General features: G+C 38.9%; 1 protein-coding gene across 3 annotated transcripts in view; it reads right to left on the bottom strand.

The window, feature by feature from the left end:
• The window catches only part of MON2 (MON2 homolog, regulator of endosome-to-Golgi trafficking), a 137,191-nt gene that overhangs the window by 72,016 nt on the left and 43,929 nt on the right, over positions 1-21,246 (bottom strand). For all 3 annotated transcript variants that reach the window (XM_003926513.4, XM_003926512.4, XM_074402829.1), the window contains exons 8-10: positions 15,056-15,250; positions 1,461-1,585; positions 873-1,009 (exon numbers count right to left, since the gene is read on the bottom strand). In XM_003926513.4, the coding sequence (XP_003926562.1) occupies positions 873-1,009; positions 1,461-1,585; positions 15,056-15,250 (457 nt within the window). The remainder of the gene's footprint in view (positions 1-872; positions 1,010-1,460; positions 1,586-15,055; positions 15,251-21,246) is intronic.

Below are 21,246 nucleotides of genomic sequence, written 5' to 3'. Positions count from 1 at the left end.
CCCTTTTTAAAATAAAAGCTACTAGAGGAAGTAAAAATACTGATAAATGTTTAGCATATCTTTCATTAGAACACTTTTGATCAGAAGTGGGAATAAAGTATAAAAAAACCATCACTCAGTAAAAAGTGGAGGAAAAGAAGGTAAAAGGAAACAAAAAACCATACAAATTCCCAAACAAACTTCAATCATGTTAACTCCTTTAGAGAGAGACTAAGGTTTCCTAAGGTGGTAACCATTTAAACTCTGTAAAGGGAGTCATAAAATAAAGATTCTTTTAAAAATGAAGATTAGCATCTAAACCTTTGTTCATATGTAATTAGATAAACTGAAAGTATGTCAGAGAAGAAAACCTATTCTGGAAAGAAAGACAGAAAACTGCTTCAATGACATCAGATTATTCTTTAAGTGTAATTATTTACTATCAACATATTTAGGTAACTCAAATATTTCTCTAACACAGGATTTCTTTTCTTTTCTTTTCTTTTTTTTTTTTTTTGATACGGAGTATCGCTCTTGTTACCCAGGCTGGAGTGCAATGGCTCGATCTCGGCTCACCGCAACCTCCGCCTCCTGGGCTCAGGCAATTCTCCTGCCTCAGCCTCCTGAGTAGCTGGGATTACAGGCACGTGCCATCATGCCCAGCTAATTTTTTTGTATTTTTAGTAGAGACGAGGTTTCACCATGTTGACCAGGATGGTCTCGATCTCTTGACCACGTGATCCACCCACCTCGGCCTCCCAAAGTGCTGGGATTACAGACTTGAGCCACCGAGCCCGGCCTATCACAGGATTTCTATATAATATCCTCCCAGAACAGTCAATACTGTAACTTATGGCAGAATATGTGAAACAGAATTATGAATATGTTTTTACCAGCTTGGTTGCTTGTAGCAGGATTTCCAGTAGCAGGGACAAGAAACAAGGACTGTATAAAAGATCCCAGTGCATTTACAATATCACGAAAAACCTTAGTAGAATGCTGTTTCATATCATAGGACTGACAAAATGACCTGTAAAATAATTTAAAATGTTTCTTGGAAAAACATTGGAAGGTATTAAACATTTTAAACCTTTTTATAACAAGTAATATTACTATAAGAGTTACCATGCTATACTCAAAAACTCTTCATTACACCTGAGTGATTTTACTAATTTAGGACAAAGGTTCAGATTGAGGTCATGGTTCTACAAATTATTTTGGCTATATTCAGTTGGTAAATTCAGAATGATGTCTATCATTCATCACATGTGTCTACCTCATAGTTCTTTTCCACATCTATACCCAACCCCTCCTTATAGGTACTATTCTCCTCATAGATCCTATTTTCTTTGTTTAGAAATCACTAATACTGGGAATAAATACCAAAAGTGTTCCCACTAGTTTATTAACATATTATAGGCTAGTTTACAAGTCAATAAACATTCACCTTTCTATTTAACAAACTATTGCAGAGGTTTTACCTTAATAGTTGAGGCTGCACACAAAATCTGTGTATTGATTCCACTGCAACGGCTCGTAGCCACTGTGGTTTATCTGCATCCAGAAATTTCACCAGAAGTGACAGAAATATCTCACATTCAGTTACCTAAAAATATATGATTTTTAAATATTATTTCTTTGAATCAAATACAAGAATTATAGACTGTGTTCTTGTTCTTAACTTAGTGCTATGGACAAACCAATAAAATCTTTTAGATTAGAAATCAAACTCTCAATGAGGAGTGCAGAAACAGAGAAAGTAAACATAGTTGTATATGGAAATATTAACAGTAAAAATAATCACAGTATTTCTCTAAAGATATTCCTGAAAATACTAGTAATCTGCGAATACGGTTAATCCTTTATCCTTGCTCTTTAGAAAGCAGAGAATATCATCATGCCACCTCCATTTCTAAAAACTGCCAGATAACATGTGCCACATAAACTGCTGACAGGATGCATGTTCTACTCTTCAGAGCAGTTTTTCCATACTTTCTTTTGCTGCTAAGGAAACAAAGAGGCAAGCCAAAGGGTGCTTAGCATAAATTTTTTAGTAGAAAAATAAGGAGGAACCTACAGCAGTTGACAGATGTAACTCTTAGAACAGGGCCTGTACTGCTAATTAAGTATTAATTATCATTACTGTTGTTGTTAATATAGACCATTTTCTCAGCAGGCTCTTCAAAAATAAATAATGTTCAAGGCACATTCAAAGCATTATTCATTACATGTCTGATAGCTGAATGAATGAACAAACCAAAGCTAACCAGTTTATTCAAAGGTAAATGGATTGTTTCTGTTACTTATTAATTGACGATACAGCAAGACCTCTGGGAGGTAAAAATTAAGCTGACATAGTGATGACTAGGCCAAATTGATTCTTGCTACCAGGTGCAGCAAGTTACTGGATGTTTTAGCTGGGGTATCTCAAAATGAGTGAACCATAATGTGGGACAAGAAATTTAGGGAAATATAGTAGCCCTCAGGTTTTTAGAAAGTCTTAGCTGTTAGTATTTTCTAATGTCTTTCAGTATCTTTAACTGGATGCTTAAAAGCAGGACATAATCATAATGTCACAGGAGGAATAACTAAAAATATTATTACTTAGACTGTTAATGATTGGGAAGTATATGCAGAGGTTTAGCATTGCCCTAAACAAGTAAAGCTTAGTTTAAAAGAACCAGATCAGAACTCAGGTGGCTCAGCTTCTTTATCCAGCAACCTTGCAGATGAGGACAAGTGTGGTTGCCTTTTTTATAAATAAAGGGTGAAAACATCTACATCTTCCTGGGAAATCAAACATGAAAAATGTAAGAAAAAACATCCCCTAAATGTGATAAAGCAAATGAAGAGAGCATTGTTTTTTTTCTAAACAACGTGACCCCTCTTTAGAGAAAGAACTGAAAAAGAAAAAATCATGCTAGTGACTCATCGGACAACAGCTCTTTCTACTGGAGGGTTTTAATATTAGTAAGTCCTTCAACAAACACAACATCAGCTTTAGAGTGTAAGTGGCATATAAGTGTGGTGGACGCATTTAAGGTTCATCAGCTAAGCTTTGAGGCAAGAATATAAAGGATCTCAGAAGCATCAAGAATATCCCAGCCAAAGTAATAATACTTTTATAAAACTTGCCTTGAAAAGTATATCATTTTTTTCTCTATGACACAATGATTATAATACAAACCAATCATTTATCAAATTATGCTGGAGCCACTAAAATGTTATGATTTGAGCCTCTTTCCTGAAGTCTGGAACCTTGTTCTCCTTTTGTTTCTTCTTGTTAAGTGTGAAAGTTTAAGCAGAGAACTAGTGTTGACAGCATTGGGGCCTCAATGGACAAAACCTCCAATCTGTTAAGTCTTTCCCTCAAGAGGCTGCACTCATAAAGAAACAGGTTTTCCAATTAGCATTTATGGTGTAAATCCCACTTTTGTGACCCAGATACTTCATGAACTCCACTATACCAACATGAAGGGTAACGAATGTTTTTGAACTCGTTTTGGTACTAGATTATCATCTAGATGTCAAGAGATACCTGATGGCTTAAGATGAATCAAAGTTACTAAGGTAGACATTCTAATCTCAATATCACATAGAGTCTAATAAAGAATCCTGTACGTTAAGTGCTGGCTTGGGAGACAATGAAGAAAATCTGGTAGTACATTCATGCAGAAGTGCATTTTTTCAGGAGCTTGTCAGAGTTAACAACCTTGGAGCTAATGGATTTGTTAGTGATAAGATCTTTTGTCTGTGAAGAAGTAGAAAATTAGTTTGGACAAGAAAATTTAGCCTCATTCATTCCTTTCTAAAACTGGTTTAAGTCAAGGGCAGAAAAGAGATATGCTAGCCTCTTTTTTTGAGACAGAATTTAACCCTGTCACCCAGGTTGTAGTACAGTGGCTCAATCTTGGCTCACTGCAACCTCCACCTCCTGGGTTCAAGTGATTCTCATCCCTCAGCCTCCTGAGAAGCTGGGATTACAAGTGTGTGCCACCATAACTGGCTAATTTTTGTATTTTTAGTAGAGCTGGGGTTTCGCCATGTTAGCCAGGATAGTCTCAAACTCCTGACTTCAAGTGATCATCCGCCTCAGCCTCTCAAAGTGCTGGAATTACAGATGGAATTACAGCCTCCCAAAGTGCTGGAATTACTGGCTCCACGACACCTAGCCACTAGCCTCTTATAATTAAGTTTCATAAATTCCTTAAGAGTACTTGCTTAAGGAAAGTTATCTGGGCATGCATCCTAAGTGGTTCAGATAGCAGAAAAGCACCTACTTTGGATGACAGAAAGGGAAAAGAATATAGTATAGTACCTAATATATCTCTACTAAATGAATGAGAAATTCTAATTTCCTCTAGTTACTCTAGATGTATTAACATAACTAGCCTTTGAAGATTATCTTCACCCTTGAGCTATCTGATAGAGTGAGATAATCTGGTGAATACTGGGAAGCACATAATTCTAGAGCAGTTATTCCCAAAGTGCAGTCCCTGCGCCCCCTTAGGGGTCCCTGAGACAATTTCAGGTGGTCTCCAAGTCCAAACTTATTTTCATAATAATATACTATTTGCCATTTTCAAAGCACTGACATTTGTACTGACGACAGAAAAGCAGCAATGGGCAAAATAGCTGGTGCCTTGGCAGAAATCAAGGCAGTAACCCCAAACTGTACTAGTGTCATTGGATTCTTCACTCCCACACAGGACTTTTTTAAAACATTTGTTTCACTTAAGAACCATAATAAATGGGCCAGGTGCACTGGCTCACTCCTATAATCCTAGCACTTTGGGAGGCCGAGGCGGGCAGATCACTTGAGGTCAGGAGTTCAAAACCAGCCTGGCCAACATGGTGAAACCCCGTCCCTACTAAAAATATTTTAAAAATTAGCTGGGCATGGTGGCAGGCACCTGTAATCTCAGCTACTTGGGAGACTGAGGCAGGAGAATCAGTTGAACCTGGAAAGCAGAGGTTGCAGTGAGCCGAGACTGTGCCACTGCACTCCAGCCTGGGCAATGAGAGCAAAATTCTGTCTTAAAAAAAGTATTAATTAAAAAAAAGAACAATAATCAAAACTAAAATTAAAATAAAATACAGATTGATTTTGTTAAATCTGTCCCCTAAAGTACATGTCTTTTTAATGTTCTGTGTGACAAAACAGGAAATACACAGGAAGCATTTTTGCTGTGTATCAAAGTACTATCATTGTTGGAAGAAAATCACAGCTGTGCAGTGAGCTAGTCTTTTTACCCTGTGGAATAACATTTTAACTGAAAAAGCAAAAAGTAAATCACTATTATTTACACTTGTATATTTTGTACAGTTTCTCAAAAATGAACAAAATAAGTCTGTCACTTTAGAGTAAACAACTATGTTTGTTGCCAATAATAAAATTTAAGCTTTCAAGCAAAAATCGGAATTTTTAAAAACTTGTACCTACCCTGTAACCTAAGTCTCTTCTGATAAATGGTGGTGATATTAACAATGTAATATTTGGTACTGCACAAAGTGATAACATTTAGAATATCTACACAACTAAAATACACGTTACAAAATCATGCATGGCTTAAAAGATCCATTTGAAGTTAAGAGGAATGAAATGAATTTTACTGTAACACAGTATAAAAATGTTTCAGATCCTAGACCTCTAAGAAAGTGTCACTGGTCCTGTTTGTTACAGTATCAAAGAAGAATATCCACCATTATTATCTAAAAAGGCCATTGATATAATTCTGCCTTCTAACTACATGTTTTTGTGAAGCCAGATTTTCATCATATGAGTCAACCCAAAAATCATATCACAACAGAATGTAGACAAAAGATATGAGAATTCAGTTCTCTGCTATTACATTCAAGACATTTACATTTGGAAAATGTAATGTTTTTTCTTTAAAACATAATTATTTTTCATAAAAATACGTTAACATATATAGGTTTAGTATCATTTCAGCTTTAATTCTTCATAAATAATGACAGATCAAATACATAAAAGCTCCTATTTTTTAATATAAAGGGGTCACCATTTTCATAGGGCATTCAACATGATTTATTTATTTTAGGTCCTGGTCTGTCTTCGATCCCCAAGTGTCACTCCCTCCCAGCATTCCCCTCCCACCACCCACCCCCAGAATCACCAGCTGAGATGATTTCAGGGACCAACAGGGACACAAAGGGCTGAGTGATTGGAACAGTGGTGTGCTGCCAGAGATGGCAGACAGCCAGGGCATCCCCCAGCACCTTTCTACTCTGGAACGTTATGTTACCTGCCAGAGTGTTCTGAACGGTAGCACCCCCTCTCCGACATGGTTATTTATTAAATGACCACTTCCTTTTGCAAAAAAAAAAAAAAAAAAAAGGAAAGAGTATAAAGCTGTCTTGACACTGAAAAGTGAAAGAATTATTCCTCTAGTATGTCTTCTAGGAGATGTACCATTTCAGGTTTAAATAAAGAAAATACAGAGAAGTAAGAAAGAGGCATCTCACATCAACCATATATAGCTTACCTACAACTACCAGGCCTCTAACTTGTGCCCTTCAAGAAACTGTAGAATGCCTGAATTTTTCTAAACTAATAAACATGTGCCAACGTAGCCAATTATAATACTGAGGAATTACTTTCTTATATGCATTTGAAAATCTCAACTTTGCAAACACAGTCCTAGAGTTCCTTATCGGCAACCAATGTTTCACCCTCGCCAATTAAAGGGACAGAGGTCAAAATATGGAGAATGGCACAGAAGCAGTACAAGAAACTGGCCACTGCCAGCATTGGAGAGAGAAAAAAACAGAGAACTAAGAAAACAGTGAGGTAGTAAAGTGCAGTGGAGGTAAAAGTGTGTGTTTTAGAGCCTAAAAAATTAGTTAACACCCCAGTTTTTCAGCTTATGAACTGCATAATTTCAGGTAAATTATATAAGCATCCTGGTCCTCATTTTCTCAGCTGTAAAACAGAAATATGAATGCCTGCTTCATAAGTTTACAGTAAAGCTGAAATTAATTAATGTATGCAAAACAATGCTATGGTCTAAATGTTTATATAACCCCAAAATTCATATGCTGAAGACTAGTCTTAATTTGCTTATCTGATACTGGACACTGGAACTGCTTCCACCTCTTGGCTATTACAAAAATGTGACAATGAACATGGGTGTACAAATATTTCTTTCAAATCACACTTTCAATTCTTTTGAATTTATATGCAGACACAGTATTGCCGGGTCACACGATAATTCTATGTTCAGTTTTCTAAGGAACTTCCATACTGTTTTCCATTGAGGCTGCACCATTTTATATTCTCACCAACACTGCACAAGTGTTCCAATTTTCTCCACATCCTTGCCAACACTTCTTACTTTCTGGTGTTCTGCTTTGTTTTTAACAATTACAACTTAATCCCTTTCCAGATATGCGATGTGTGAATATTTTCTCCCATTCCCAGTGCTGCCTTTCTACTCTTACTATGGCCTGGCGGCACACACCTGTAGTCCTAGCTACTCAGGAGGCTAAGGTGGGAGAATCACTTGAACCTAGGAGGCAGAGGTTGTAGTGAGCCAAGATCATGCCACTGCACTCCAGCCTGGGAGACAGAGTGAGACTCTAATAACGCCTGCCCCAAAAAAGAAAAGCAAATCCCATTTTCTGAGGAGAAATTCAAGCTGGGTGCAAAAATTTGCATAAGTAATGAGGAGCTGAATGTTAATCACCAAGACAGGGAAAATGTCTCCAGGCTGTGTCAGAGACCTTTGAGGTAGCCCCACCCATCACAGGTCCAGAGGCTTAGGAGGGAAAGGTGGTTCTGTGGGTTGGGCCCAAGGTCCCTGTGCTGTGTGCAGTCTAGGGACTTGGTGCCCTGCATCCCAGCCACTCTAGCTGTGACTGAAAGGGGCCAACGCAGAACTCAGGCCATGGCTTCAGAGGGTGCAAGCATCAAGCTTTGGCAGCATCCATGTAGTGTTGAGCCTGTGAGTGTACAGAAGTCAAGAACTGAGGTTTGGAAACCTCTGCCTAAATTTCAGAATATGTATGGAAACACCTGTATGCCCAGGCAAAAGTTTGCTGTAGGGACAGGACCCTCACAGAGAATCTCTCCTAGGGAAATGCAGAAGGGAAATGTGGGGTCAGAGCTCTCACACAGAGTCCCTACTGCTGTACCACCACCTAGTGGAACTGTGAGAAGAGGCCCACCGTCCAGACCCCAGAATGACAGATTCACCAACAGCTTGCACCATGTGCCTGGAGGAGTCACAGACACTCAACAGCAGGCCATGAAAGAAGCCAGGGAGGTTGTATCCTGCAAAGCCACACAGGTGGAGCTGCCCATGACCATGGGAAGCCATCTCTTGCATCAACATGATTTGGGTATCAGACATGGAGACGAAGGAGATCATTTTGGAGCATTAAGATTTGAATGCCCTGCTAGATCTCAGACTTGCATGGGGCCTGCAGCCCCTTTGTTTTGGCCACTTTCTCCCATTTGGAATGGCTGTATTTACCCAATGCTTGTACCTCCATTGCATATAGGAAGTAACTAACTTGCTTTTGATTTTACAAGCTCATAGACAGAAGAGACTTGCCTTCTCTCAGATGAGACCCTGGACTGTGCACTTTTGAGTTAATGCTGAAATAATTTAAGACTTTGAGGACTGCTGAGAAGGCATGATTGGTTTTGAAATATGAGGACATGGCCGGGCGCGGTGGCTCAAGCCTGTAATCCCAGCACTTTGGGAGGCCGAGGCGGGTGGATCACGAAGTCAAGAGATCGAGACCATCCTGGTCAACACGGTGAAACCCCGTCTCTACTAAAAATACAAAAAATTAGCTGGGCATGGTGGTGTGTGCCTGTAATCCCAGCTACTCAGGAGGCTGAGGCAGGAGAATTGCTTGAACCCAGGAGGCGGAGGTTGCGGTGAGCTGAGATCGCGCCATTGCACTCCAGCCTGGGTAACAAGAGCAAAACTCCGTCTCAGGAAAAAAAAAAAAAAGAAATATGAGGACATGAGACTTCGGAGGCCAGGGGTGGAATGATATGATTTGGCTGTGTCCCCACCCAAATCTCATCTTGAATTCCCATATGTTGTGGGAAGGACCTGGTGGGAGGTAATGAATCAAGGGAGGCAGATATTTCCCATGCTTTTCTCATGAGAGTGAAAAGTCTTATGAGATCTGATGGTTTTAAAAGCGGGGTTTTGGTCAGGTGTGGTGGTTCATGTCTGTAATCCCAGAACTTTGGGAGGCCGAGGTGGGCAGATCATGAGGTCAGGAAATTGAGACTATCCTGGCTAACAACGAAAAAACCCAGCTCTACTAAAAATACAAAAAATTAGCCAGGCATGGTGGTATGTGCCTATAGTCCCACCTACTCAGGAGGTAGGAGAATCGCTTGAACCCAGGAGGCAGAGGTTGCAGTGAGCCAAGATTGTGCCACCACACTCCAGTCTGAGCGACAGAGCAAGACTGTCTCAAAAAAAAAAAAGGAGGGGGGCGTGGTTGGGATTTCCCTGCATAAGCTCTCTTCTCTTGTCTGCCACCATGTGAGATGTGCCTTTCACCTTCTGCCATGATTCTGAGGCCTCCTCAACCACATGGAACTGTAAGTCCAAAAAACCTCTTTCTTTTGTGAACTGCCCAGTCTCAGTTAGGTCTTTATCAGCAGTGTGAAAACATACAATTCTGTTGACTGCTTTCTTTGAGGTGCAGAAGTTTTTAAGTCTGATGTAGTTCCATTTGTCTATTGTTGCTTTTGTTGCCTGTGCTTTTAGTATCGTAGTCGTGAAATCCAACGTCATAAAGATTTTCCCCTGTTGTCTTTTAGAAATTTTTTAGTTTTTGGTCTTATATTTAGTCCATGAATCCATTTTGAATTATTTTTTGTACATGGCATAAGGTAAGGGTCCAACCTCATTCTTTTGCATGTGGATATGCAGTTCTCACAGCATAACGGTTAAAGAGACTATCCGTTCTCCACTGAGTAGTCTTGATACCCTTTTCAAAGATCACTTGACCATATACGTGTGAGTTCATTTTTGGGCTCTCTATTCTGTTCCATGGGTCTTTGTGTGTGTCTTTATGGCAGTACCACTTTATGCTATTCTGATTACTGTAGATTTGAAATATGTTTTGAAATCAGGGAGTGTGAGGCTTCCAACTCTGTTCTTTTATCTCAAGATAATTTTGGCAATTCGTGGTCCCTTGAGATTTGATATGAATTTTAGGATGGTTTCTTCTACTTCTGCAAAAAATGCTATTGGAATTTTGATAGGACCTGTGTTTAATTGATAGATCTCTCTGGATTGTATGACTATTTTAACAATCTTAAGTCTTTTGATCACGAACACTGGATGTCTTTCCATTTCTTTGTGTCTTTAATTTCTTTCAATAATGTTTTATAGTTTTCAGTGTATAGGTCTTTGGCTTTCTTGGTTAAGTTTATGCCTAAGTATTTCATTCTTTTTGATAATTTACAATGAAATTGTTTTCTTAATTTCTTTCTGGAATTGTTCATTGTTAGCATATAGAGACATAACTGATTTCCGTGTGTTGATTTTTATCTTGCAAATTTTGCTATGTTTATTAGTTCTTAGTTCTAACAGCTTTTCTAGTGTGGAATATTTAGGGTTTTCCACATATAACACTACATTTGCAAACAGAGATAATTTTTCTTCTTCCTTTCCAATTTGGCTACCTTTTATTTCTTTTTCATTCCTAATTACTCTGGCTAGGAGTTCCAGTACCATGTTGAATAGAAGTGGCAAGAGTAGGGAATTTTTCCTTGTTCCTGATCTTAGAGGGAAAGCTTTCAGTTTTCCACCATTGAATGTGGTATTAGTCATTGTCTCTTCATAAATGGCATTTATTGGGTTAAGGCAGTTTAGTTCTATTCCTAGTTTGTTGAGTGTTTTTATCATGAAAGGATGATAAATTTTGCCAAATGCTTTTTCTGCATCAATTGAGATGATCATGTGGTTTTAATCTTTCATTCTTTTAACGTAGTGTATTATATTGATTTTTGTATATGTTGAAACATCCTTGCATTCCAGGGATACCACTTGGTCCCAGTATAGAATCATTTTAATATGCTGTTGAATTCAGTTTCCTTGTACTTACTTGAAAATTTTTTTATCAGTATTTATTAGGGATCTTGATCTGTTTTCTTTCCCTACAGTATCTTTGTCTGGCTTTGGTATTAATGCTGGCCTCATAAAACGAGTTTGGAAATGTTTTCTCCTTTTCAATTCTTTGGAGTTTGTTAATTATTCTTTCAATGTTTGGTAGAATTTTCCAGTGAAGCCATCTGTTCTTGGTTTTTTCTTTGTTGAAAGGTTTTTGAGTATTAATTCAATCTCCATACTAGCTATAGGTCTGTTTAATTTTTTTTTCTTGTGATTCAGATTCAATAGTGTTAGACACAAAAAAGAAGTTCCTCTTCAAAGGGTTTAGTTTATTTGGTTCTCTTGCTCTTTGTTCCCCACTTCCAAGACCAGACTTCCTTATCCTTTCTGCCTCCCTACCCTAGTTTCAGTACTGCTGGTCCGAATCTACAGAGCCCACATCTACTACTCACTCTGTAAATTGCCCCTCCTGCCACAACTGCTCTTCCCGCCAAAACTGCCCTTCCTTCCTCATCCTGCACACTCCTGTGCTCTTCAAGTTAGCCACTCAGGTTCAGCTTAAATTGTGTGGTCCAACTCCAGCCAATGGAGACAGAACACAGTAGCAAGGACAAATTGCATTAGAAATAAAAACCTCTTCCCTTCTTTGTTCAGTGTGCTCTCATGGCGATCAGCCTCGCAAGCAGTACCCTTCTGCAGAAGCAAATTTGCCTTACTAAAAAATCCTTTACTGGAGTGCTCATTTTCTTTGCGATTCTGAGCTTTTACTCCCAACAATTTGGGAGATTGCCCAGGATTCCCATTCTCCTTTGGGAGGGGCCAGCAATCACCTCTTAGGAGAAGACGCGTCCTGCTGCCTCCTTGCGGTGGTCTCAACAACAGGAGATCAGGTTCCACCTGGAGTGATGAATAAACCCAGACTCTCAGCAACATGGGTGGAAAGGATCCTTACATACTGCGGCAAACAGGCAACTCTGTGCACAGACGAGGTAGAAAACGTCGCAGGGGCAACAAAATATTTTCTTGGTGGTCAGGGTATCTTGGAGGTTGACAGTGTGTGAGTGAGACACACAATCTGAGGGCAAGAAATCTCTAATACAAGGAATTCAGCCTCATACCAAACCTCCAAGATAGGAAAAGCAAAGTCTCCAGTAAGGGGAGTTGAGCGTTTAGGAAAGGGGAAGTCAAGAAATCTCTAATACGGGGGGTTGACCCTGACCAGCACTCAGGATGGGAAATGCACAAGTAAGGCAAGGAATGGGAAGGATAAAACTAATAGCAATGATATTCCCCCAATAGTCCCCTAGGTCTCATATTAAAGTATTAGAAGAGTTATGAGAGAACTAAATACACACACACACACACACACACACACACACACACACACACACAAGTAAAATATTATTTCATTTGGACTCAAAAAATAATCCTCAAACCCTCAGTTTTCTGGCCAAAGTCTGGGGTCAAATGAGGGTTGGATTTGTCAGCTTTTAATAAAATATGTTAATGACAAGAGTCCTGTCTCCTAGGAGAAAATAGATTATGCCCTGTGTCAGTGGCAAGGGTCGGTCCTCCTTTACCCCCTAACGACTGCAGGAAGTAAGCCAAAAGCCAACTCCTGTAAGATGAATAAAGTCCCTACCCCCAAACAGTCCACCAATACATGGGACCCCCTAGACCACCTTCCCACGCCTAAGATCCCTGACCCTAACTTCCTTCCCCCTCAAGCTGAGACAGTCTGCCTGTGCTACAGAGCCTGTCAGAGCTTCACAAAGAGTGTGAAGGGAACCACCCCTCTGCTAGGAAACTCCCACCCCAGAGGAGGGCATCCACAGTTTCTAGTGTTACTCAGGTAAAAGTTGATAAGAACGCTTACAAATGTGGCTCTGGCATGCAGAGAGCAGAAGACAGCAAGAGCATAAAGACACACCAGACACAGCCTAGAGAACAAGGGACAAAGTGGCATCTAGAGAACAAGGGACAAAGCCCGGTAAAGACTTTGGTGTAGAAAAAAACTTGTTAACTGGTGAAGAAACTGTTTATTTATAAAAGTGTACAGTTTTGTTTTCTTGTAATAACGACATCATAGGGTTATTTCGTACCAGTTGCAATGTTTTCATTTTTGTTTTCTTTTTTTACTATCAACCAAAGATATACAAATTACTGTTAAATTACAGTCTTTTTTTTTTATTTGAGACAGAGTCTCAATTTGTTGCCCAGGCTGGAGTGCGATCTCGGCTCACTGCAACCTCCACCTCCCAAGTTCAAGCAATTCTCTTGCCTCAGCCTCCCAAGTAGCTGGGATTACAGGTGCATGTCACCACACCCAGCTGACTTTTTGTATTTTCAGTAGAGACAGGGTTTCACCATCTTGGCCAGGCTGGTCTTCAACTCCTAACCTCGTGATCCACCTGCCTCGGCCTCCCAAAGTGCTGGGATTACAGGTGTGAGCCACCGCACCCAGCCTCCCACAGTCCTTTTTTAAAAGATATTTTCTTAAATTATTTAAAACGTACAAGCCTAGTATTTTTAATCAAACAAGATATTTATAAAATGGGTTTTCTCTTAATTCTAAATTAATCATGACTTTCTAATACCAACTGTAGTATTTACAGTATTCACCAAAACTTGGAATTTTACAAATACTAGAATTCTACCAGTGTTTCTTTAATAAACCTTAAATAAAAAATTAAAATTTTTAAAATGGCACGCAAAAATCTACATAAAATGTATATTTGGAGTATTTCAAAATTTACACTAAACCATAACTTCCTTAGAAAACAAACTATAAGCCTAAGTATGGTTTAACGTTAAGAACTAAAATGCTTTATATTAGTTTTTCACTGTACGTTATAAGCTTAAAAAAAAAGAGAGAAAAAAAGCAGCTTCGTCTTCAAGTAAAATGCTTGTGCCAGACATTTCACAAGTGTGAAAGAAAATAAGAAAAACTCAACTTAAGGGCATATAATAAGTTGTACAAAGCTCAAAAGAAGGTGGGCTTATTTGCCTTGGTTTGCAATACCTGGAAATAATGAGTTTAACAAAAAACAATAAAATGTGTTAAAAATTTGACCATATTACAGCAATTTAGTAAATTTATTCGTAAGATAAAAAAAGACTGCTAAATCTTTTATTACAAAATCTTTCTTTAAAAAGCTGAGGGAATAACTTCACAGATCAAATAGCCAAACAAAAGTGCCATTTCCTCTGAAACACCTGTTTTTCACCTAACGCCTCATCTTCCTCCCCTTACTACAACCCTCATTTGCTCTTCTGCGGAAAAGAAAAAATTCATAGGAGTAAAAAATAAAAATAAAAATAAAAAACAAAAGAAAAAGGGATGTTACCAAAGAAAAATGTTTATCTAAACTCCTCATGAGGGAGGTCTTGTCTCAACTACATCAGGAAACCCACTAGGGACCCCAAGCTATGTGTAATACAGTTCTCAAAGTCTACAGGTGTATAAAACTTTATACCCTAGCCAATCAAGTTACAGATAGTTACTTAATATGTCAAAAAACTAGTAAACAAACTCTAAAAGAAAAAAAATCACCCTTGACAGGAAGGGATCCATGACTAAAACCATTCCCAAGTATCAAATTAACTATACTAAAGTGCCCCAATTAGTCTCCTGAGATACTTGTAAATAATAGTAGACCACTTTCCCCACTGGGTAGAGGCTATCCCCTTCTCAAATTCAACTGCCAGTAATGCAGTTAAAAGATTAATTAAAAACATCATACAGGCTATGACTCTGCTTCACACATTATGAATACTACATAAACATAAGCAAGATTCAAGAAAGGACAGAATGAACCTTTAGAGTACCTGGAATTCGCGTAGATACTAAAAAAAAAATTCTGTTGAACTGAATTGAAAAACTAAATGCACAATAACAGACCACTTTTTATAAAGCACGCAACATGCTACTATATACACAAACACATAAGGAAATTAGCACTTACCAAAAGACTGTAAAACTGCTTAATCAGAACAGATACTACTCTCAGCAAACGCATGCAGATAGGAAAATACGGTTTTTCAACTGGTGCTGGAGAAGATGAGGTGCTGGAACCTTGTCTGAACTTTATATTTGGAGAAAAGAGCTTTATCACAAGGGGACATACCCTTTCTTTGAGGAGAAAACTAAATTCTTGATGCTATTTGCAAGGAAAAAAGAAAGAAAAAAAATTAACTTTATACTTAATACTTCTAAAACACAATCTCACTAGGAAATAAAACTTCCTAATTACCAGTATTAATAATTTAGCTTTACAGAAGTTCATATATTTTATTATTTTATAGTTTACATACAACTTTGAAATTCCCATTGCACTGAGAGAGTCTAAGATCAGAATAGTCATCAGAACCCAGTATGGTGGCTCATGCCTGTAATCTTAGCATTTTGGGAGCCCAAGGTGGGAGGACAGCTTGAGCCTGGGAGTTCAAGATGAGCCTCAGCAACATAGTGAGACCCCGTGTCTATAAAACTACAAAAAAAAATTTAAAAATTAGCTGGGTCTGGTGGCACACACCAGTAGTCCCAGATCTTTGTGAGGTTGAGGTGGAAGGATTACTTGAACCCAGGAGGTCAAGGCTGCAGTAAGCCGTGATCATGCCACTGCCTTCCAGTCTGGGTAACAGAGCAAGATGCTATCTCAAAATTATAATAATAATCATCATCATCATCATCAGTATTTCAAGAAGTTTTTAAAAGAATATAACTTCAAAAGGAACATTTAATGATAAAAGAATTAAGTAATCGGTGATTGCTGGAAACTTAATTTAGTTGGACACTGGTAATTAAAAAGATAAACAACAGAGGAAAGAAAACAGAGTCAGGCATGGTGGCCCAGGCCTGGAATATTGGTACTTTCGAAGGCTGAGGTGGGAGGATTGCTGGCACTGAGGAGTTCAAGACCAGCCTGAGTAACACAGGGAGACCCTGTCTCAACAACAAAAATTAGCTGGACATGGTGGCACTGCCTGTAGTTCCAGCTACTTGGGTGGCTGCGGTGGGAGGATCACTTGAGCCCAGGGAGGCTGAGGCTGCAGTGACAGCCGTGATCACACCACTGTACTCCAACCTGGGCAATGAAGTGAGAACCTATCCCACAAAAAAAAGAAGAAAAGAAAAAGAAAACAAGCTATACAAATTCAAGCAAATAAAAAATTTAAAATAAGTAAGCTGAGGAAAGAAAATTTACTAATAAAGTGTAAGTTATAGAATTCATTGATTTCATTTTGCAAAGAACAGTTTTATTCATGCAGATATTTAATAATTAACTTAAAATTTTGTTCTGCTTGGACTACTTGAACAGAATATGAGCTGATAAAACATGTAATGACAAACAAGCATAACTATTTTACAAGTCAGGGAAGGGACTCTTGCAAATAATTCTTAAATTTTACTTATAGTTATGATATATTACAAAGAAAGCACTCCTTAACCTGTTAATTCCCTACCTGTATTAACCAAGAGTAATCCCACTTCACTGACAATGTAAGGCCTACTCTGTATTTAATGACAAGCCTCAATATATTTTATTTTGTTGTGGTCATCCAAATTTCAGCAATTTTTAAAAGTTTTACCTGGCCGGGAGCAGTGGCTCATGCCTGTAGTCCCAGCACTTTGGGAGGCAGAGGTGGGTGGATCACGAAATCTGGAGTTTAAGACCAGCCTGGCCAAAATGGTAAAACCCCATCTCTACTAAAAATACAAAAAAATTTAGCCAGATGTGGTGGCAGGCGCCTGTAATCCCAGCTACTCAGGAGGTTGAGGCAGGAGAATTGCTTGACCCTGGGAGGCTGAGGTTGCAGTGAGCTGAGATCATACCACGGCACTCTAGCCTGGGTGAAAGAGCAACACTCCGTCTCAAATTAAAAAAAAAAAAAATTTTATCAATTCACTGTTTCCTTCTCACTACCCAACTCACTACAGTTGGGTTTCCTCAATCACTACCACCACCCACCCAACTTTACTTCTCCACTTCTCATTATCCTCATCATGATCTCTGAGGCTAAAGCAAACACTTTCCAGTCTTTCCAGTCTGCATCTTACTAGATCTCTTTGTTTTCGTTCTGTTTGGTTCTATTTTTGAAACAGGGTCTTGCTCTGTCACCCAAGCTGGAATGCAGTGGTATGATTGTGGCTCACGGTAGCCTCGACTTCCTGAGATCAAGCAATCCTTCAACCTCTCAGCCTCCCAAGTAGCTGAGACTACAGGCATGTGCCACCAGGCCCAGCTGATTTTTTTTTTTTTTTTAAATGTTTTTTTTTTTTTGTTTTTTTTTTTTTGTTTTTTTTTTTTTTTGAGACGGAGTTTCGCTCTTGTTGCCCAGGCTGGAGTGCAATGGCGCGATCTCCGCTCACCGCAACCTCCGCCTCCTGGGTTCAGGCAATTCTCCTGCCTCAGCCTCCTGAGTAGCTGGGATTACAGGCACGCGCCACCATGCCCAGCTAATTTTTTGTATTTTTAGTAGAGACGGGGTTTCACCATGTTGACCAGGATGGTCTCGATCTCTCGACCTCGTGATCCACCCGCCTCGGCCTCCCAAAGTGCTGGGATTACAGGCTTGAGCCACCGCGCCCGGCCTTTTTTAATGTTTAATAGAGATGAGATCTCACTATGCTGCCCAGGCTGGTCTTGAACTCCTGAACTCAAGCTCTGCCCACCTCAGCCTCCCAGAGTGCTAAGACTACAGGCATGAGCCACTGCATCTGGCCTACCAGATCTCTGTGAACCACCTGATATAACTGATTGCTTGCTTCACCTTAAAACTTTGTTTTATCTTTTATTATGTCAGACTCTCTCAGATTTGTTCCTGCTTTCTGGCCTTGTGTTCTCAGTTTCTTGTGCTCAACCTCAACCATTTAATGCTGAGGTTCCTCAGAGGTCCAGAGTACCATGCCCTTGCTTTGTACTCTAGGTTCTCACCAAAGACAATCTCATTCACTCCCATATCTTCAATTAGCCAGGAACATTTAAATGTATAATTTCAGCCCCAAACCTTGAGATGCATAAGTCCAACTAACATTTTGCATGTCTCACAGATGCCTCAAAATTAGTACATATGAAACTGAATAATGTATCCTCTGTAACAAAAATTCTGCCCATGCAGTACTCCATCTTAGCAAAAAGTTCACTGTTCAAGCCAGAAAGCCAGAAGTCATCTTTGAGACTGCCTTTTTCATCTTCCACTACAACACTTCATCAAGGCAAAGGCAAGGTTTCATTCCCCTTAAAACTTATTTTTCTAGAAAAGAAGACATCCTTTCTCAGGGTCGCTGCTCTTCAAATTCCTTCTGTGTGGAGTATTGTTTTCCTATTCTCACCATATCTCCTAACTACCTGTCATCTTCCATTTACAAGCTTAAGTTTCATATCCTTGATTTATCACCAACTCTTCACCAGGTTTGGTCCCCTGTTATTTATTTCCATAACACTTTTAATACATTTCCTTCACAGCACTCATCACATCTTATCAATTCAGTTAAAATCTGTCTCCCCATTAGAATTGTAAGTGCCACAGGGCAAGGATTTTATCAGTCTTATTTAACTTCTGTATACTTGGCATAAAACATCAGCGACTGGTAAATTTTGATTGCATATGTGAATGATGAGTTAAAAAAACAAACAAATTTATTTATCTCTGGAAGAAAATTATGCAGGATAAAATTCTAGGATTTCACAAAGAAGAACGCTTCCCCCTCCATGCTTTATAGCAGGAAGAATAAAGTAAAGTAGGAATATTTAAGTACAATAAATCTGTAAAAACAATTTCAAATCTTTTCCTATAAAGTCAGAAAATACAACCCAAACATAAAAATTTTAAATTAAATTAATTAACCAATTCATTCATTAAAATACTTATCAAACATTTGCCATATGCCAGGCACTATTACTAAGGCACCTATACAACAGTATACTAAGTCCTTGCCTCACAGAGTTTATCTTCTTGTAGGGAAAGAGAGAAAGTAAAATAACACATAACATGTAATAATATATATTACATATATATATGTGTGTGTGTGTGTGTGTGTGTGTGTGTGTGCGAGAGAGAGAGAGAGAAAGGCGGGAAGTGATAAATGCTACAAAGAAATATAAAGTGGGATAAGAAAGATAATGGATAACGGTGCTGGTAGGAAAAAAGGTTGCCATTTTACACAATGTGGTTGGGGAAGATAGGTCTGATAAGTTGACCACTGAGCAAAATCCTCAAAAAATAAGACAGTAAGCCATACGAGGAAAAAGCATTCCAGGCCCAGTGAACGTTAAGTACCAAGGCCCTGGGGCAGGAGTCTGCTTGAGGCACTTAAGAAACAACAAGAAGGACGGTGTGGCCAAAGGGTGAGGGCAAAGAGAAGAGAGGAAAGAAACAAGATCAAGGAATATTGGGGACTAAATCATGATAAGTCCCAGGGGGCATAAAGACACTTCATCTTTTAGTCTGATAAGGAGAACATCAACTGAAGCCATTTTCAAGAGACTGAAAAGATCTGACTTATTTTTAAAGACCATTCTGGATGTGGTGTCACAAACAACTATAATAAGCAGTACCATTATTAATATACATGCAAGCAGACCAGTTAGGAAACCAATACAATAATTCAAGTAAGAGGTGATGGTAGCTTAGACTAAAATAACTGTAGAAGTGGTAAGAAGTGATTAGATTCTGAATATATTTTGAAAGTGATGATTGGGATGCGATGTGTGAATAAAAATGAAGAGATAAGGAGAGAAACTAATTAGGATCAACATGAGTTCAAATCCCAACTCCATCATTTATAAATCATGAAACTGTGGACAAAGTATTTAACCCTCTGGATGTTGTAGTTTCCTCATGTGTAAACAGTGATAACTGGTATATCTCAGGCATTTGGAAAGATGAAAGAGAATATAATATGTGCCAGGAATCTGGCACATAGCACATAGAAAGCAGTCAAGAAATAAGACCTATTATGACTATTATTTATACAAGAGTGTTGGACAAGTTATATCGAAATACTGCTTATCCTAGTAAACTATAAGAAAGGTAATCATCAGTATACACTGTTCATCAAAAGCATTTAACAACTGCCTAATATATACCAAAAATTATGAGCCATATAAAAATAATTTCATCTCCAAATCCTGGCCTAAAAGATCTTATACTACTGTAGCACTTGATTCACTTATTTTGCAGGTAAGGATAAAGGCTAAAATGGATTACTTAGGAAGGCAGCACGGTAGGGGAAGGAGCTAGATAAGTAGTTAAAAAACCTAAATTACAGTTCAAGAACTGCTAATAACTAAGGGACCCTGTGGAAGTCACCGACTTGATTTTGGACTTTAGTTGTTTTCCATTTAAGTTATCTGAAAACACATAACTATATATATTATAAGCAAGTAAAAATCAGTAATTTCTTTAAGCTTTTAAGTAAATAGCTCACATGCCATTATTTCCTTCAGAGACCCATACACTGGGAAATACCTATTAATAGACTGTCTCTAGAGATCTATTGTTAAAACTCTAAAATGCTAAGGCACTTTTAAAAAAAGTGAGGTAACACTAAACTGTTACATGTCTAAAGTTTGAGGCTACAATTCTCCAAAACTTTCCTTCTTTTTTTTTTTTTTAAGAAATGGGGTCTCGCTCTCTCACCCAGGCTGGAGGGTAATGGCATCAACACAGCTCACTGCATCCTTGACCTGCTGGGCTTAAGCGATTCTCCTGCCTCAGTCTCCTGAGCAGCAGGGACTACAGAAACCCATACAGAAACCCAGCACCACACCCAGCTTTTTTTTTTTTTTTTGAGACCGTTTCGTTGCCCAGGCTGGAGTGCAATTGCATGATCTTAGCTCACCGCAACCTCTGCCTCCTGGGTTCAAGCGATTCTCCTGCTTCAGCCTCCTGAGTAGCTGGGATTACAGGCATGAACCACCATGCCCGGCTAATTTTGTATTTTTAGCAGAGACGGGGTTTCTCCATGTTGGTCAGGCTGGTCTCAAACTCCCGACCTCAAGTGATCCACCCACCTTAGCCTCCCAAAGTGCTGGGATTTCAGGCGTGAGCCCCCACATCCAGACTTTGTCTCTTTGTTTTGGTTTTTGAGACGGAGTCTCGCTCTGTCGCCCAGGCTGGAGTGCAGTGGGATAATCTTGGCTCACTGTAA

Source organism: Saimiri boliviensis, chromosome 7 (genome assembly GCF_048565385.1).
Source record: "Saimiri boliviensis isolate mSaiBol1 chromosome 7, mSaiBol1.pri, whole genome shotgun sequence".
Classification (NCBI taxonomy): domain Eukaryota; kingdom Metazoa; phylum Chordata; class Mammalia; order Primates; family Cebidae; genus Saimiri; species Saimiri boliviensis.
This window is presented reverse-complemented; position numbering and strand designations above follow the sequence as displayed.